The sequence below is a fragment of the Eulemur rufifrons genome, chromosome 14, assembly GCF_041146395.1.
Source record: "Eulemur rufifrons isolate Redbay chromosome 14, OSU_ERuf_1, whole genome shotgun sequence".
NCBI lineage: Eukaryota > Metazoa > Chordata > Mammalia > Primates > Lemuridae > Eulemur > Eulemur rufifrons.
In genome coordinates, this window is record NC_090996.1 from 21777519 (window position 1) to 21791045 (window position 13527).

At 42.3% G+C, this 13527-nt stretch overlaps 1 protein-coding gene across 4 annotated transcripts in view; it reads right to left on the minus strand.

Moving 5' to 3' along the window:
• Positions 1–9681: 9681 nt before the first annotated feature.
• METTL9 (methyltransferase 9, His-X-His N1(pi)-histidine) overlaps positions 9682–13527 on the minus strand; it is a 43683-nt gene continuing 39837 nt past the window's right edge. For 2 of the 4 annotated variants that reach the window (XM_069485985.1, XM_069485982.1), the window contains exon 5: positions 9682–11919. In XM_069485985.1, the coding sequence (XP_069342086.1) occupies positions 11717–11919 (203 nt within the window). In that variant the 3' untranslated portion in view covers positions 9682–11716. Of the gene's footprint in view, positions 11923–13527 lie in introns of all 4 variants that reach the window. The other 2 variants (XM_069485983.1, XM_069485981.1) reach the window with 1 other exon arrangement.

Genomic DNA, 13527 nt, shown 5'->3' on the forward strand with positions numbered 1-13527 from the left:
GCAAAGTGTAACCATTGGGGGAAACTGAGTACAGAGGATATTTCTTTTGTAACTTCCTATGAATCTATAGTTATTTCAAAATTTTTTTTAAAACGTTAGTTCTGGGGTTCAGTACCACTGCAGGATGAATATAGTTAATAGTAGTGCATTGCGTAGTTTCAGACAGCTAAAGGCAGGATATTGAACGTTCCCAACACAAAGAAATGATACAGTTTGAGATGACGCATATGCTAATTGCCCTGATTTGATCACTATACACTATATCCCAACATCACTATGTACTCCATAAATATGTACAATTATTATATGTCAATTAAAAATAAAATAATAACATGCCTGTAGTCCCAGCTACTTGGGAGGCTGAGGCAGGAGGATCGCTTGAGCCCAGGAGTTTGAGGTTGCTGTGAGCTAGGCTGATGCCACGGCACTCTAGCCTGGGGAACAAAGTGAGACTGTGCCTTGAAAAAAATAAAAAATAAATAAAATAATAAAAAAATAAATTTTAAAAATACTCAAAGGAGAAAAAAACATTATGTGCATAGCAAAAGGACTAAACTACTAATACCTGCAAGAACACGGATGAACCTCAGAAGCATTATGCTGACCAAAAGAAGCCAGCCACAGAAGAGTACATATGCATGATTCCATTTCTATGAAACTCTAAGATATGCAAAATAAGCTACAGTGACAGAAAACAAATCTGGAGTAGCCTGGGGCACTATAGGGTGCTGTGGGGGGAGTTTGTTGAAAAAGGGCACAAAAGAACTTTTGGGAGTGATAGAAATTTCCACATCTTGATTGTGGTGGCTGTTATAGAAATACATACATTCATCAAATCTCATTGAACTGTACACTTAAAATGCATTTTTTTTTTTTGAGACAGGGTCTTACTCTGTTGCCCAGGCTAGAGTGCAGTAACGCGATCATAGCTCACTGCAACTTTAGACTCCTAGGCTCGAATGATCCTCCTGCCTCAGCCTCCCAAATAGCTGGAACTACAAGTGTGCACCACCACACCCAACTAATTTTTCTATTTTTTGTAGAGATGAGATCTTACTATGTTGTCCAGGCTGATCTTGAACTCCTGGCCTCAAGTGATCCTCCTGCCTCGGCCTCCCAAAGTGCTAAGATTACAGGCATAAGCCACCGCGCCTGGCCCATTTTATTGTATATAAATTGTACCTCACAAAAGTGAATATCAAAAGGGAAAGGGAAAAACACGGACTATGGAGCCAGACCACACCTGGTTTGAATCCCATCTCTGCCATTTACTAGCTGTGTGATAGTGGACAAGTTGCTTAACCTCTCTGTGCTTCAAACAGCTGCCCGATTTTGTGTGGTTCGTAAGCTAAAAATGGTTTTTACATTATTTAAATGTTTTTTAATTGAAAGAATAATATTTCTTGACACATGAAAACTTCATACATGAAATTTAAATGTTAATGTCTATAAATAAAGTTTTATTAGAACACATCCATGCCCATTCACTTAAATATTCCCAATGGCAGAGTTGAGTACTTGGGACAGAGAATATATGGTCTCCAAAGCCAAAAATATTTATTCTCCATTCCTTTACAGAATGCCAACCCCTCTGTTAGAGCTACATGCTTACATGTTGACAGAAGAAATGATGTGATGTTTGGGATGGCCTCCGAAATAATACTGACAGAGGGAGATGGGTGGGAGGGGGACATAGATAAAGCAAGGTTGGGTTGGCCATTGCTGGAGACAGGGGAGCTGATTATATTCTTTTATGTCTTTTTTTCTTTTTTTTGGAGACAGAGTCTTGCTCTGTTGCCCGGGCTAGAGTGCCGTGGCGTCAGCCTCGCTCACAGCAACCTCAAACTCCTGGACTTAAGCAATCCTTCTGCCCCAGCCTCCAGAGTAGCTGGGACTACAGGCATGTGCCACCATGCCTGGCTAATTTTTTTTTCTATATATATTTTTAGCTGTCCAAATCATTCTGTCTATTTTTAGTAGAGACGGGGATCTTGCTCTTGCTCAAGCTGGTCTCGAACTCCTGACCTTGAGCCATCCTCCCACCCCGGCCTCCCAGAGTGCTAGGATTACAGGCATGAGCCACCACACCTGGCCTTATGTCTATTTTTGAATGTATTTGAAATTTTCCACATCACAGTGTTCAAAAAGGAAAAGCAAAACAAAAGAGACTGTGAGTTTTTAACAAAAGAGGTTAGGTAGATGAGGAGGAACTAAGACAGGGAACTGAGAGGAGTGGCCGGGTGGGGATGGTGTCTTTGAGGTCAGGTGGAAAAACAGAAGTCTCAGAAGCCGCTGGAAGGTCAAGTCGGATGAGGGCTGGGAATTGCATTTTGTTTCACCAGACTGCCAGATGGCCTGTACCCCAATTACATGACACCATCTATATTAACAGGAACTTTCGGTATAAAGGGGAACCCCATAATGCCCACCCATGGGCTCCTGCAATTATTTTACAGGCGTCCCAGCATTCTTTACTACAGATTTCCCTGGTATTGTCTAATTTGTTACACACGTGGGTCATTTTTCCTCCACAGGGACCTCTACGAGCAGCTTTAAAAACAATTATGCTCATTTTACTGCTCAGGGCAAAAACAGTGAAGCTTTTGAAATCTCCAATCGCCAAAAGCCGCGCATGCTAACAGGTTTTGAGCAAACTGGATCCCAGGCACTTTGTCGATGCATTCTGCCCCACGGTCGCCACCCCAGAGCTGGTATGTTCAACTCTCATGATTAAAGCCTTCCTGGGGTTTGGGTCTTTTTTTGGCTTTGGGGAACCTTTGGCCCTTTTTCCTCCCTTCCCTTTGGGCAGCTGGCCCGGGGCGTTGGCCTCATTCACAATTCTCCAGTTTCCCAGACAATGAGGCCCCTTGTGCTATGGCTGCGGTCTCCCCACCAGCTCTATGGAGAGGTTTACGGTTACTGGAACAGATGCCCCGCTCTCTGCTGCAGATAATGTCCTGGTTCCAAGAAAACCCCAGCCCATCGCCAGTTCGGGATTTGGTTTTAATTAAAAGCCCTTTGGGTCACTCTCTTTTAGCAGATTGGCCAAAAAAAAATTGAAAGGACCGGGCAGGGCAATGGTGATTTGCGGGCGAATAGCTTTCTCCACGCGGCCCGCCCCTGCCCCACCAAAAGGCACCCCCGCTGCAAACTGGCGGGAATCGGGCTAGGGATTCCTTTGGTGGACGCTAAATGAAAACAGCAACAATAACCATAAAGCTAAAATGAAGACAGTGTCCTGAGAAACCGAGAGAGTTTGATGTCCCAGCTGCCTGAGACTGGAGAGTTTCCCAGGACTGAGAAGTTTTCATTTTAAAACCAGAAAGTTGCAGGCAAACCACTAGTTGGTCAGCCTACGGATCAGAGACACTGTCTTCTGCGAAACATACAAAGATGCTGGGAGGCTCCCCAGCTGCTGGGACGTCCCATCCCAGACCAACAGTTGGCAATTACGTGGAGTCTCACTGTCTGCAAAGCAGCTCCGTTTAAGATCTGTATCATGAACACACACACGTGAACATACAGACACTAATGCGGAGATTTTCCATAAAAGAAAAACCATTTATAACTATTAATGCAAAATAGGCCAACGTGTCTGGCTTGTGGAGTACCAGCCTGACTTAACTGGATTTGCATTTTATTTCCAACGCTTGGTGTTGGAATGGCCCAGCCCACAAGGATCGCAGAAGTCGATGGGACGGGCACTTGGTGGACTAGGGGTGTGAAGGCCTGAGCTCTTGTCCCAGCTCTGCCCCTAACGGTGAGACTCTAGACACAGCTGGTCCCCTCCTCCTCTCTCAGCCAGGAGAGCAAATGGAAAGCTTTGGCTGCATTGAGGAAAGGAAGAAAAGACAGGAAGAAACTGGTCTCGCTGTGCATCTTCCATGTGCCGGGCTACATGCCAAGCCCTCCCTGTCGTTTACTGTTTCCGTCGGCCCTCGAGGTTTACTTTACTTAGTTTCACAGATGACTTCAGTGCACATGACAGGTCACACGGCAAGCAAATGGCACAGAGGGGGCTCCGATGCCTACTGCTTGGCCCCGGAGTGATCATACTCCTAGCAACCATTCAATGCGAAAACTAGGTATATATCCCTCTAACGTGCATTGTCTTGCTTAATTCTTGCAGAATCTTGGAGGCAAACATTACCACTGTCTCTGTTTCACAGATGAGGAAATGGGTTCTCAGCGGTCAAGTGACCTGCCCAAGGTCACACAGCTACACAGTGGCAGAGCCAGGTGGCAAACCCAGAGCTAAGTGATTCCCAGCACTTACAAGCTATGCTACCCAACCTCTCTGCTCGGCAGCCCTGAACCTAAAACTCCAGGTGGCGGGTGCCGCCTCAGGGGTAAGAGCCTCAGCTTTAATCTGGACCACCCATGACTAGCTGTGTGCAATTGGGCAAATTCCTTAACCTCTCTGGTCTTGCATTTCCTCTGTGCAATAGGGGTAGCACCAGCACCTCCCTCACGAAGACCGTGTAAACATTTTTAAAGTGCATAAATGTATCCAACACGTACTCGGTGCTATTTGCCTTATCTGCATTTTCCCATTTCTTTCTCGCAATAGCTACGAGGTAGGTATTACTTTCTTTATACGTAAAATATATTAAGAACCAAGCCCAGCACTGGCACACATAAGAATTCAATGCATAGTACCTATTACTAATTCTATTGTTTTTGCTGTTGCTATTACTATTATCACAAAGTTGCGGTCATCGCTGTTATTATTATTACTATTACTAAGTAGGTTTGGAATCATTTCCTCACTCCCCCCTTCCCCATGGACGCCCCCACCCCAGGAGCCCTTAACGCCGCTGTACCCCTCCCTTTGCCCACCCTCCTCCTCTCCCTGTCCGCCCCCACCGCACGCACACCTGTGCCCCTTCCGGGGGGAGTCCCGCGTCCCCAGCGCCCGGCCCCCCGGGGTCCTGCGGGCCCTCCGCGCGCGCCTCACCTGCGGTGCCCGGCTCTGCTGCTCTGAGCCCGGCGGCGCGGGGCGGGGACACTCCCGGGGCGCCCCCACCTCGGCTGGGTCGGCCCCGGGGCTCACGGGGAGCGGCGGGCGTCGCAGGCCACGCCTGGGGCTTCGCGCCTAGATCCGAACACTGTCCTCGCCACCCTTCGGGATAGCCGCGGGTCAGGGAGGGGCCGGAGCTCTGAAGACGTATCAGCCAATTCCAATGTGGGGACTTTATCTGGATCCGGATTCAAACAAACCATTAAAAAGTTGAAAGACAATGGGAGCAATGTGCTGGCTGGATAGTTAATGGCTAGGTTTTCTAAGGCTGTGATAATTGTAATGTGGCTCTCTGTCAAGAGTCCTTACGTTTTACAGACAGATACAAAACCGAAATGATATGATGCCTGAAATTTGCTTGGAAATAGTGGGGAAGTAGGAGTTGCGGGAGTATGGATGAAACCGGATTGGCCGAGTGTCGGTAACTGCTGAAACTGGGTGAGGACGGGTCATTACCTTTCTTCTTTATGTGCTTGGAATTTTCCATAATAAAAAAAATTGTCTTAATAGTAAGACCTATCATAGAAGCGCGCACACACACACACACACACACACACACACACGGAGTGGTAGGAAAAGATTCATCTTAAGTGTCCACCAATAAGGAAATGGTTATATAAACAATGATACATCAACTCTATGGATTATACAATCATTGAAGTGGTCATTAACAAAGACCATATAATTAGCACAAGGAAATAATACTATATCCAAAACAAAAAAGCCAAATATTAAGTAAAATATATATGTACTTTTATTACAACTAGAAGGAAATGCATTAAAATACTAAGTTTGCAGAGTGGGATTATGCTTAACGGTTTTGCATCTTTCCTAATGAAAATATAACTGTGGACTCTAGAGGGTTCCTTGTAATCCTTCACATTTAATGAAACACATCTCAATAACTGTAATTTTTTAAAGCAATTACTGAGATGCCTAATGCTGACATTAGTTTTTCAGTGGCAAAATTAAAACATTCCCTTTAGAAATAGCCAACTGTAGTGTTCTGTTGATCCATCTGATGGTAATTTATATAATACTAGTGTCCAACATCTTTAAAAACATCCTTTTATCCCCAGGGTCTTGGTTTAATTCTTTAAACAAAAAGCTTACACTCAGGCCCTTAATGATGGGAAATGTCTTCGATCCCTTGTCAATGTTTGATTTAGAAAATAGGTGTCTATGAGTCTCATATGAATCATCTTGGAAAAATAAAAGTATCTTTGCATTTTTACATATTTTAATGTTTAAAAGTTGACACGTGTGTGTGTGTGTACACACATGCATAGAAAAAAAGCCTGGAAAGGCATAAACCAAAATGTCAGTAGTGGTACTCTGAGGGCTATGGGATAAGTAAACCTTATTTTCTTCTTTTTTGCCTGTATTTTCTACTTTTTCTACCATGAACATGTTCCTTGTAATGCATAAACGGTTAGAGCTTTATGAGCATCTTATAAATAATAAAAAAGTGGCAAAATCAAGTGCTGGAAAACCTGTTTTGTTCTCTGTATAAAGAGGACTCAGTATCTTCTCAGTCACTGTGGCTCTGCCATTTGAAAACTATTGAGGGTTCCAGGGCATTTGAAACCAATAATTTATGTTGAATCCCAAAAAGGATATAAGAAAACAGCTTTTGGGCATTCTATCTGTTCTTATTCTTCAGAACATAGGAAATGTAAGTATATAAGACATCCCAATTTTACATGGTCATTTATGAGGGGAAAAAATCTTGACTTTTCATTTTACATGTATTGAAAGTCATTTTAAAGTGACTTCGTAATAAAAGCGTATTATTGAATTCAAGTGAATGCAGCATACTGACTCTAAAATCCAAAGGGAAATCTCAAGTTCTAGTTATGTAATAACATCCTCCCAATTCTCCAAAAGCATAAAATTTCACAGTGAAAAATAAGTATTTTGTTATCAGTGAATACTGACACCAATTCCGTGATACTATTATAGATAGCAAGATACCAAGTACAATTTTATTAGTAAATGAAGCCAAATGCCATATAAGTTGTACTATAAAAACAAATGATGTTGCCAGCTAGTCTACTGGTATGAAAAACAAAAATCAAAAAAAAAAAAAAAAAAACAAAAATCAAAAAACAAACGATACACTAATGCAAATCAAATCAAAACTACGAGACAACACATTATACCCATTAGGATGGCTACTATTAAAAAAACAGAAAATAAATGTTGGCAAGAAATTGGAACTCTTGCGCACTGTTGGTGGGAATGTAAAATGGCGTAGTCACTGTGGAAAACAGCATGGTGGTCTCTCAAAAAATTAAAAATAGAATTACTACATAATCCAGCAATTCCCCTTCTGGATATAGACCCAAAAGACTTAAAAGCAGGATCTCGAAGAGATACTTGTCCACCCATGTTCATAGCAGCATTATTCAGAACAGCTAAAAGGTAGAAGCAACCCAAGCATCCATTGATAGATGAATGGATAAGCAAAATGTGGTATATCCGTACAATGGCATATTCATCCTTGAAAAGCAAGGGAATTCTGACACTGGCTACAACATGGATGAACCTTGAGAACATTATGCTAAGTGAAATGAGCCAATCACAAAAAGGCAAATGCTGTATGACTCCACTTATGTGCGGTACCTGGAGTAGTCAGAGACAGAAAGTAGAATGGTGGTTGCCAGGGGATGGGGGTGGGGGAACAGAGAGTTACTGTTAATGGATGTAGTTTTAGTTTTGCAAGATATAAAGTTCTAGAGATGGTTGGTGGTGATGGCTACACAACATGAATGTACTTAATACCACTGACTGTACACGTAAAAATGGTTAAGATGGTCAACTTTATGTTGTATGTGTTTCACTACAATAAAAAAATTGGAAGAAAATAAAAACAAACGATAGCATTCTATCTCAGTGAACTCTAATAACTTAAAAAGCAACTAGGGTTGGGCGTGGTGGCTCATGCCTGCAACCCCAGCACTTTGAGAGGTGGAGGCGGGAGGATCGCTCGAGCCCGGGAGTTGGAGACCAGCCTGGGCAACCAGTGAGACCCTGTCTTTACAATGTTTTAAAGAATTAGCCAGGCATGGTGATGTGCACTTACACTCCCAGCTACTTGGGAGGCTGAGGCAGGAGAATCACTTGAGTTTGAGGCTGCAATGAGCTATGATCGCACAACTGCACTCCAGCCTGGGTGACAGAGCAACACTCTTGTCTCTAAAGAAGAAATAAAGATAAAAATAAAGTGTTAAATAACAAGCTACAACTAAAAAAGTTAGGATCAATTCCTACACACAAGACAAAGACAATACAAATATATTAGAAAAATTGATAAAGCAAGAGAAAAATATGAATGCCCTATAGCTACAGTGTATGTGAAATTCTTTTTTTTTTTTCAGAGACAAAGTCTCACTCTGTCACTCAGGCTGGAGTGCAGTGGTGCAATCATAGCTCACTGCAACCATCAACTCCCAGGCTCCAGCGATCTTCCTGCCTCAGCCTCCCAAGTAGCTGGGACTACAGCCATGTGCCACCACACCCAGTTTATTTATCTTTTGTAGAGATGGGATCTCACTATGCTGCCCAGGCTGGTCTCCAACTCCTGTCCTCAAGCATCCTCCTGCCTCAGCCTCCCAAAGTGCTGGGATTGCAAGCATGAGCCATGACACCCGACCATGAAATTCTTTTTAATCATTACTGTCTGTTCACTGTTGCCCAGCTATCACCTCATTATCCACTACTTGCGAAAAGCTAGACTGTTGATTTTATATTACAGACCTATTTCCTTAATGATTCTGGGTGCTTTTTTTTTTTCATTTAGATCACAAATGTTCCTTAGCGTGGATACAGTGAGACCTTCCTTCTGCCGATCCATTATTTTATATCTTTGATAAGTTCCTTGTAAGTTTGTGAGCATCCTGATTGTCTTGTCAATTATTAGCCCAATTTTGTGCTCAGTGAATGCCTAGACAGTCCAACTCAGCCCAGACTGCCCTGTTTCAGTGTTTTCAAGCTAAAATACAGAAGCATTGATTGTAAGGTATTAATAATTTGGGGGCACTTAGGCATCTGCACAAACACGGTAGGTCACCAGCTACTGGAAGCCCGTGATGCACATGCTATCGTTGTTAGAGAAAAAGGATCCTGGAACACCTCGATCAGTAACCAAGTGGTGGGAAGCAATTGATAAAAACATGTTGCTTCCTTACGAATCCATCAATACTCAGAACGAATTGAAAACAAAGCTTTACTCAGAAGATAACTCGAAATTATCTATGTTTGACATTATTTCCCAACCAAGCTTTTTGCTGTTAAAAGTCAACTATGTAAAACCTGACGACAGCCCCATAATATGCTGAAATGAAAAAAAAAAAAAACAAAACTGATGCCAGGTCATACAGCATAGTAGAAAATACAATATTGCTTTTAATTACTCTGGACAAGGGAGAAACATGACAAAGGGCATTGTACATTCTTCCCTCCCCTTCTCTGAGATCAGTGGCCCGAACACTCAACACGCCTACAATGCAGGTGCCAGGAGCTAGGGATCACAGGTGCACCTTGCATTTCCCTTCTCCATTGACCTTTAAGGTCAATTGGTCAGCGTGTTTTGACCACAAATAGAGCTCTTAATTTCCCTAGCACAACCTTAACTTGATATGAAGCACTTACACGAGGAATGGTGCAGACAAGAAGGCAGATTTATTGTACTTTGGGGGAAAAAAACATGATTCCATTTAGGGAGGAAAAAAAAGCCATTGACACTCAGTAAGCAACACTGCCATCTAGTGGAATGGTGACACACCACCAAGACTTTCAAGACCAGATAGGAAACGTTGAGTGCATTTGCTGGTTTCAATTTCCACCATAAAACAGCGCTTTTAATAAGCTGGTCTTCAAAGAACCTCAGATCTTCTTGAGAAACTATTTTGTCTTTAAAATGCATAAATGTATGTGCTTTCTGGTTTGGTTTTGTTCTGGTAAAGAATGAGTTGTATTTTTTTTTAATGGACCATCAAATTAATTCTCAACCTGAAAGTTATTAAACAGTTTTGGGGCAACCTGCCTCTTTGAACATCCATCACTTTTGCTCGACAGTCTAAACAGCAACCCTTGATTATGACAGACACTTTATAAAGAAGCAAAATTCAACTGTACAGGAACTACATTAAGTTTACTCATTTCCTCTTTCTATTTTTACAATCTAGGGTGCTAAGTATTTGAATTCCTGGAAAAAATCATTAGAACACACCAGTAACAATTTTACATAAATCACATAACCCAACTCTTATTATGACTAGACAATAATAGTGGAAGATATTGGTGTGAGGATGTGAGAATGCTGTTCTTAATGAATAAAGTAATTCTTCTCAAGGCTTTAATTTTCCTTTATACCCAGGTGTTGCAGTAAATGTGTTGATTTGATGAATTCCATGAGCATATAAATGAGAATACTTAATGAAACAGCTGGATGAAGAAAGAAATAATGTTGTGAGAATAACATATTGTTAATAACCACAATCTCATATTGGCATCTCTGTTATTACTGAGATTTTAGATTCTGGGTTAGGTGCTCTGCTCTTTGGAATATCCACGATGGTTATTGATCTTGCTAATGAGTTCCTCTATTGCAACATTTCTGGGCTTATGGTTGGAAGCACGCACTGATTCTAGAATGCATGAGTCTCATGTGATCTTCATCAAACCATATTCTTGGCAAATAATAAATTCAGTTAAGGATTTCAGGAAGAGCCAAGTCCTGGGAAAGAGGTATACAAGTGTAAAGTAAAAAGTTGAATTAAAACATCTTTAGGTTGCATTTTGTCATTAGACACAACCGAATGTTTCAATTCTGAGAACCTGAGATTGTCCAGAAAAAGTTCAGAGTGTAGGACATAGCTGTCACAAAGTCAGAACCGGGCGTGTTGCAATTCTCAAAGCAACATTAATTGGGGAGTGGGGGTGGTCCCTGAAGTACTATATCTGCATGAGGCTGTTCTTTTTAGGGGCCTCTAGGCTGCCTCAGCATTCACTGCAATTTGCAATAATCTCCCCTTCCCCCCAGTCTGAAGCCTTCCTTCACCACATATTCAAGTTGTCTGTATCTTGCGCATAATGCTACTATTTGGGTATTCCTAAAGCCAAAGCAATAAAAAAAGATAGGGGAGCCTTATATTAACTCAAACATAATGCCAAAGTCATCTCCAAAAAAGTTTATTAGCATGATTAAAAACATTTTCTTGAATAACAACAGAAAGAATCTCTAAACATGAAAGAGTATCAGTGGCTATACCTTATAACCAAGATTTGCAAGTGAATGGACAGCTTTATTGCCAGTCTTCATTTTATTAAAAACAATCCATTTATTGGTTCCACGAAGTCATGACTATTGCTTTGTCTGGGAATGAGTCCCTACTGTAGTTAAGTATAAAAAATATCTTCCATCGTAATTGAAGTGTGACCTGCATTGAAGTGTGGCTCTAACTGAGTGAAGAGTTGATAAAAATCCACAAAGAGTTGGGTTTTTGTTTTTTAAAAACATTCCTTTTACACACTACAAAGAAATAATTAGTATTTTGGCTTTTTAAATTCCTACATGATATTTAGAATGGCGGTCCCCAAAGGCCCTCCCTTCACGTAACCGCTAACACAGACCCTCTTCTGGAGGGTGCGTCCTGGAGGGGCCGGACTCCGAAGACTTCGACCTCCACGTGTTTATACTGGTTTGAGAACAAAGACAGCGTCATCCAGAACGTAGTAGTCATTATACATGTCGCCTTCACACAGGTATGGCAGTCTGGTGAAAGCTTCGATAACAAAACCAGCTTTTCTGAAAACTTCAGGCAGACTATTCACTTGCTCTTCCCAGTTCTGTCCTTTGATTTCCAAAATTTCTGATGGTTTCTCCCACTTGCCACCTACTAAAACAAATAAAAACATTAAGTTAAATTCTTGAACAAGTAAGTTAAAGAGAGAAGGGGGGAGGGACAGTAATTGCCAAGGACGTGGTATGTTCCAGACCTGAGTGCCTTGATGAATCATCTCCTCTATACTTCCCAGGTACCCCTTGAGGTAGGTGGGCACAGAGATAAAGTCCAGACTCAGAAGGGCTAAAGAATTTGTCCAAACTTGCAAGGTTAGTGAATGTCAGAGCAGAAATGCAATCCAAGGTTAAAGCTGTTTCAGGTAACATCCTCCATTAGACCAACTGCGGGCTGTAATGGTTAATGGATTCAGAAAACTGGTCATTAAATACTAGAATACAGAACAGAGAGTAACATGTTATACCTGAAACAGTTTTAGACAAATGCAAGAAAATACCACTAGTGTAGTAAACTTATGCAACTTATTACTTAGACTTACTAGGCTAAAAATAACTGGTTCATGAAGGTTTTTAATTTATAAAAACAGACCATCAATGTGTTTTCCAAGAGAAGTTGATCCATACCCTACTTTTACATAAAAATAAAACACTAGAATGGATAGGTCAACCTGGCATTTCTTAGACTAGTGACTGAAGTCTCTATCAGTCATTTCCAAACCTATGAGCATCAGACACCTGGCGGATGGGAGGATAGGTAAGGTCTTCAAATTCACATACAAACCAACACTGACTATAGTCACATACACAAAGGTGAACAGCATATTTAAATTTTGGAGTGCTTTTAGGTACTAGGGTGATGCATAAACTACACATAGCCTTAAAAATGTTACTAAATTCAGAGTGAGAATGACCTTCTGTCAAAGGGAAAACATACAATCAGAAGGCGCCAAGAGTACGGACACTGCGGTGGAGAGGTTTGCCCTTGCGTTTGGTGGTCCAGCGCCGAACCCTCGTCCTGTGTCTGGGGATCTCCCTGCAGCTGGGGCACTGCCACACGACCTAAGCTCCGGCACACTTGCCTGAGACCTGGAATGAAGAGCTAGTGACAAAAGCAGTGGGGACACAAAGCTCGAGGCTTGTTCTCTTGGGCGGGGGGAGCAGTGGCAGTGGGACCAAGTGGCTGGGGCAGCAGTAGAGTGGCACTGACGGCAGAGTGACAGGGTTATGGCACCTGGTGCCTGGAGAGCGTGATTTGGGGCATTTTTCCTGGCTGTGGATCCCACAGATGATTCCTCAGTCCTCTCAGTGACTCTGGGAGCTGTCCCCAAATCCTTAAAATGAATTTCCTTTTGCTTAAGTCAGCCTGAGTCTGTTCCTGCTGCTTACAAAGACAAGCCCCAACTGAATACACCTCCAGGCCTCGGAGTGTTCAGGACACAGAGGGAGGGGGACACAGAGGACAGAGGGCCCACACGTCTGTTCCGCAGCACATTAGGAAAGGGTCTCTGAATTCAAAACTGGGCACAAGAAGGTAATGACGATGTATTTCTTCATTGTACTAGGATGTGCTGTTCACTAACTTTTCTCTCGTTCTACATGAAGCCACTTCCTTCTACTGCTTCTCCCCTCCCAGCAGTTACTGGCCCAGAGCTGAGCACACAGCAGGGACCTCAGGACCAGTGACTGAACGAACTGCCCTGGA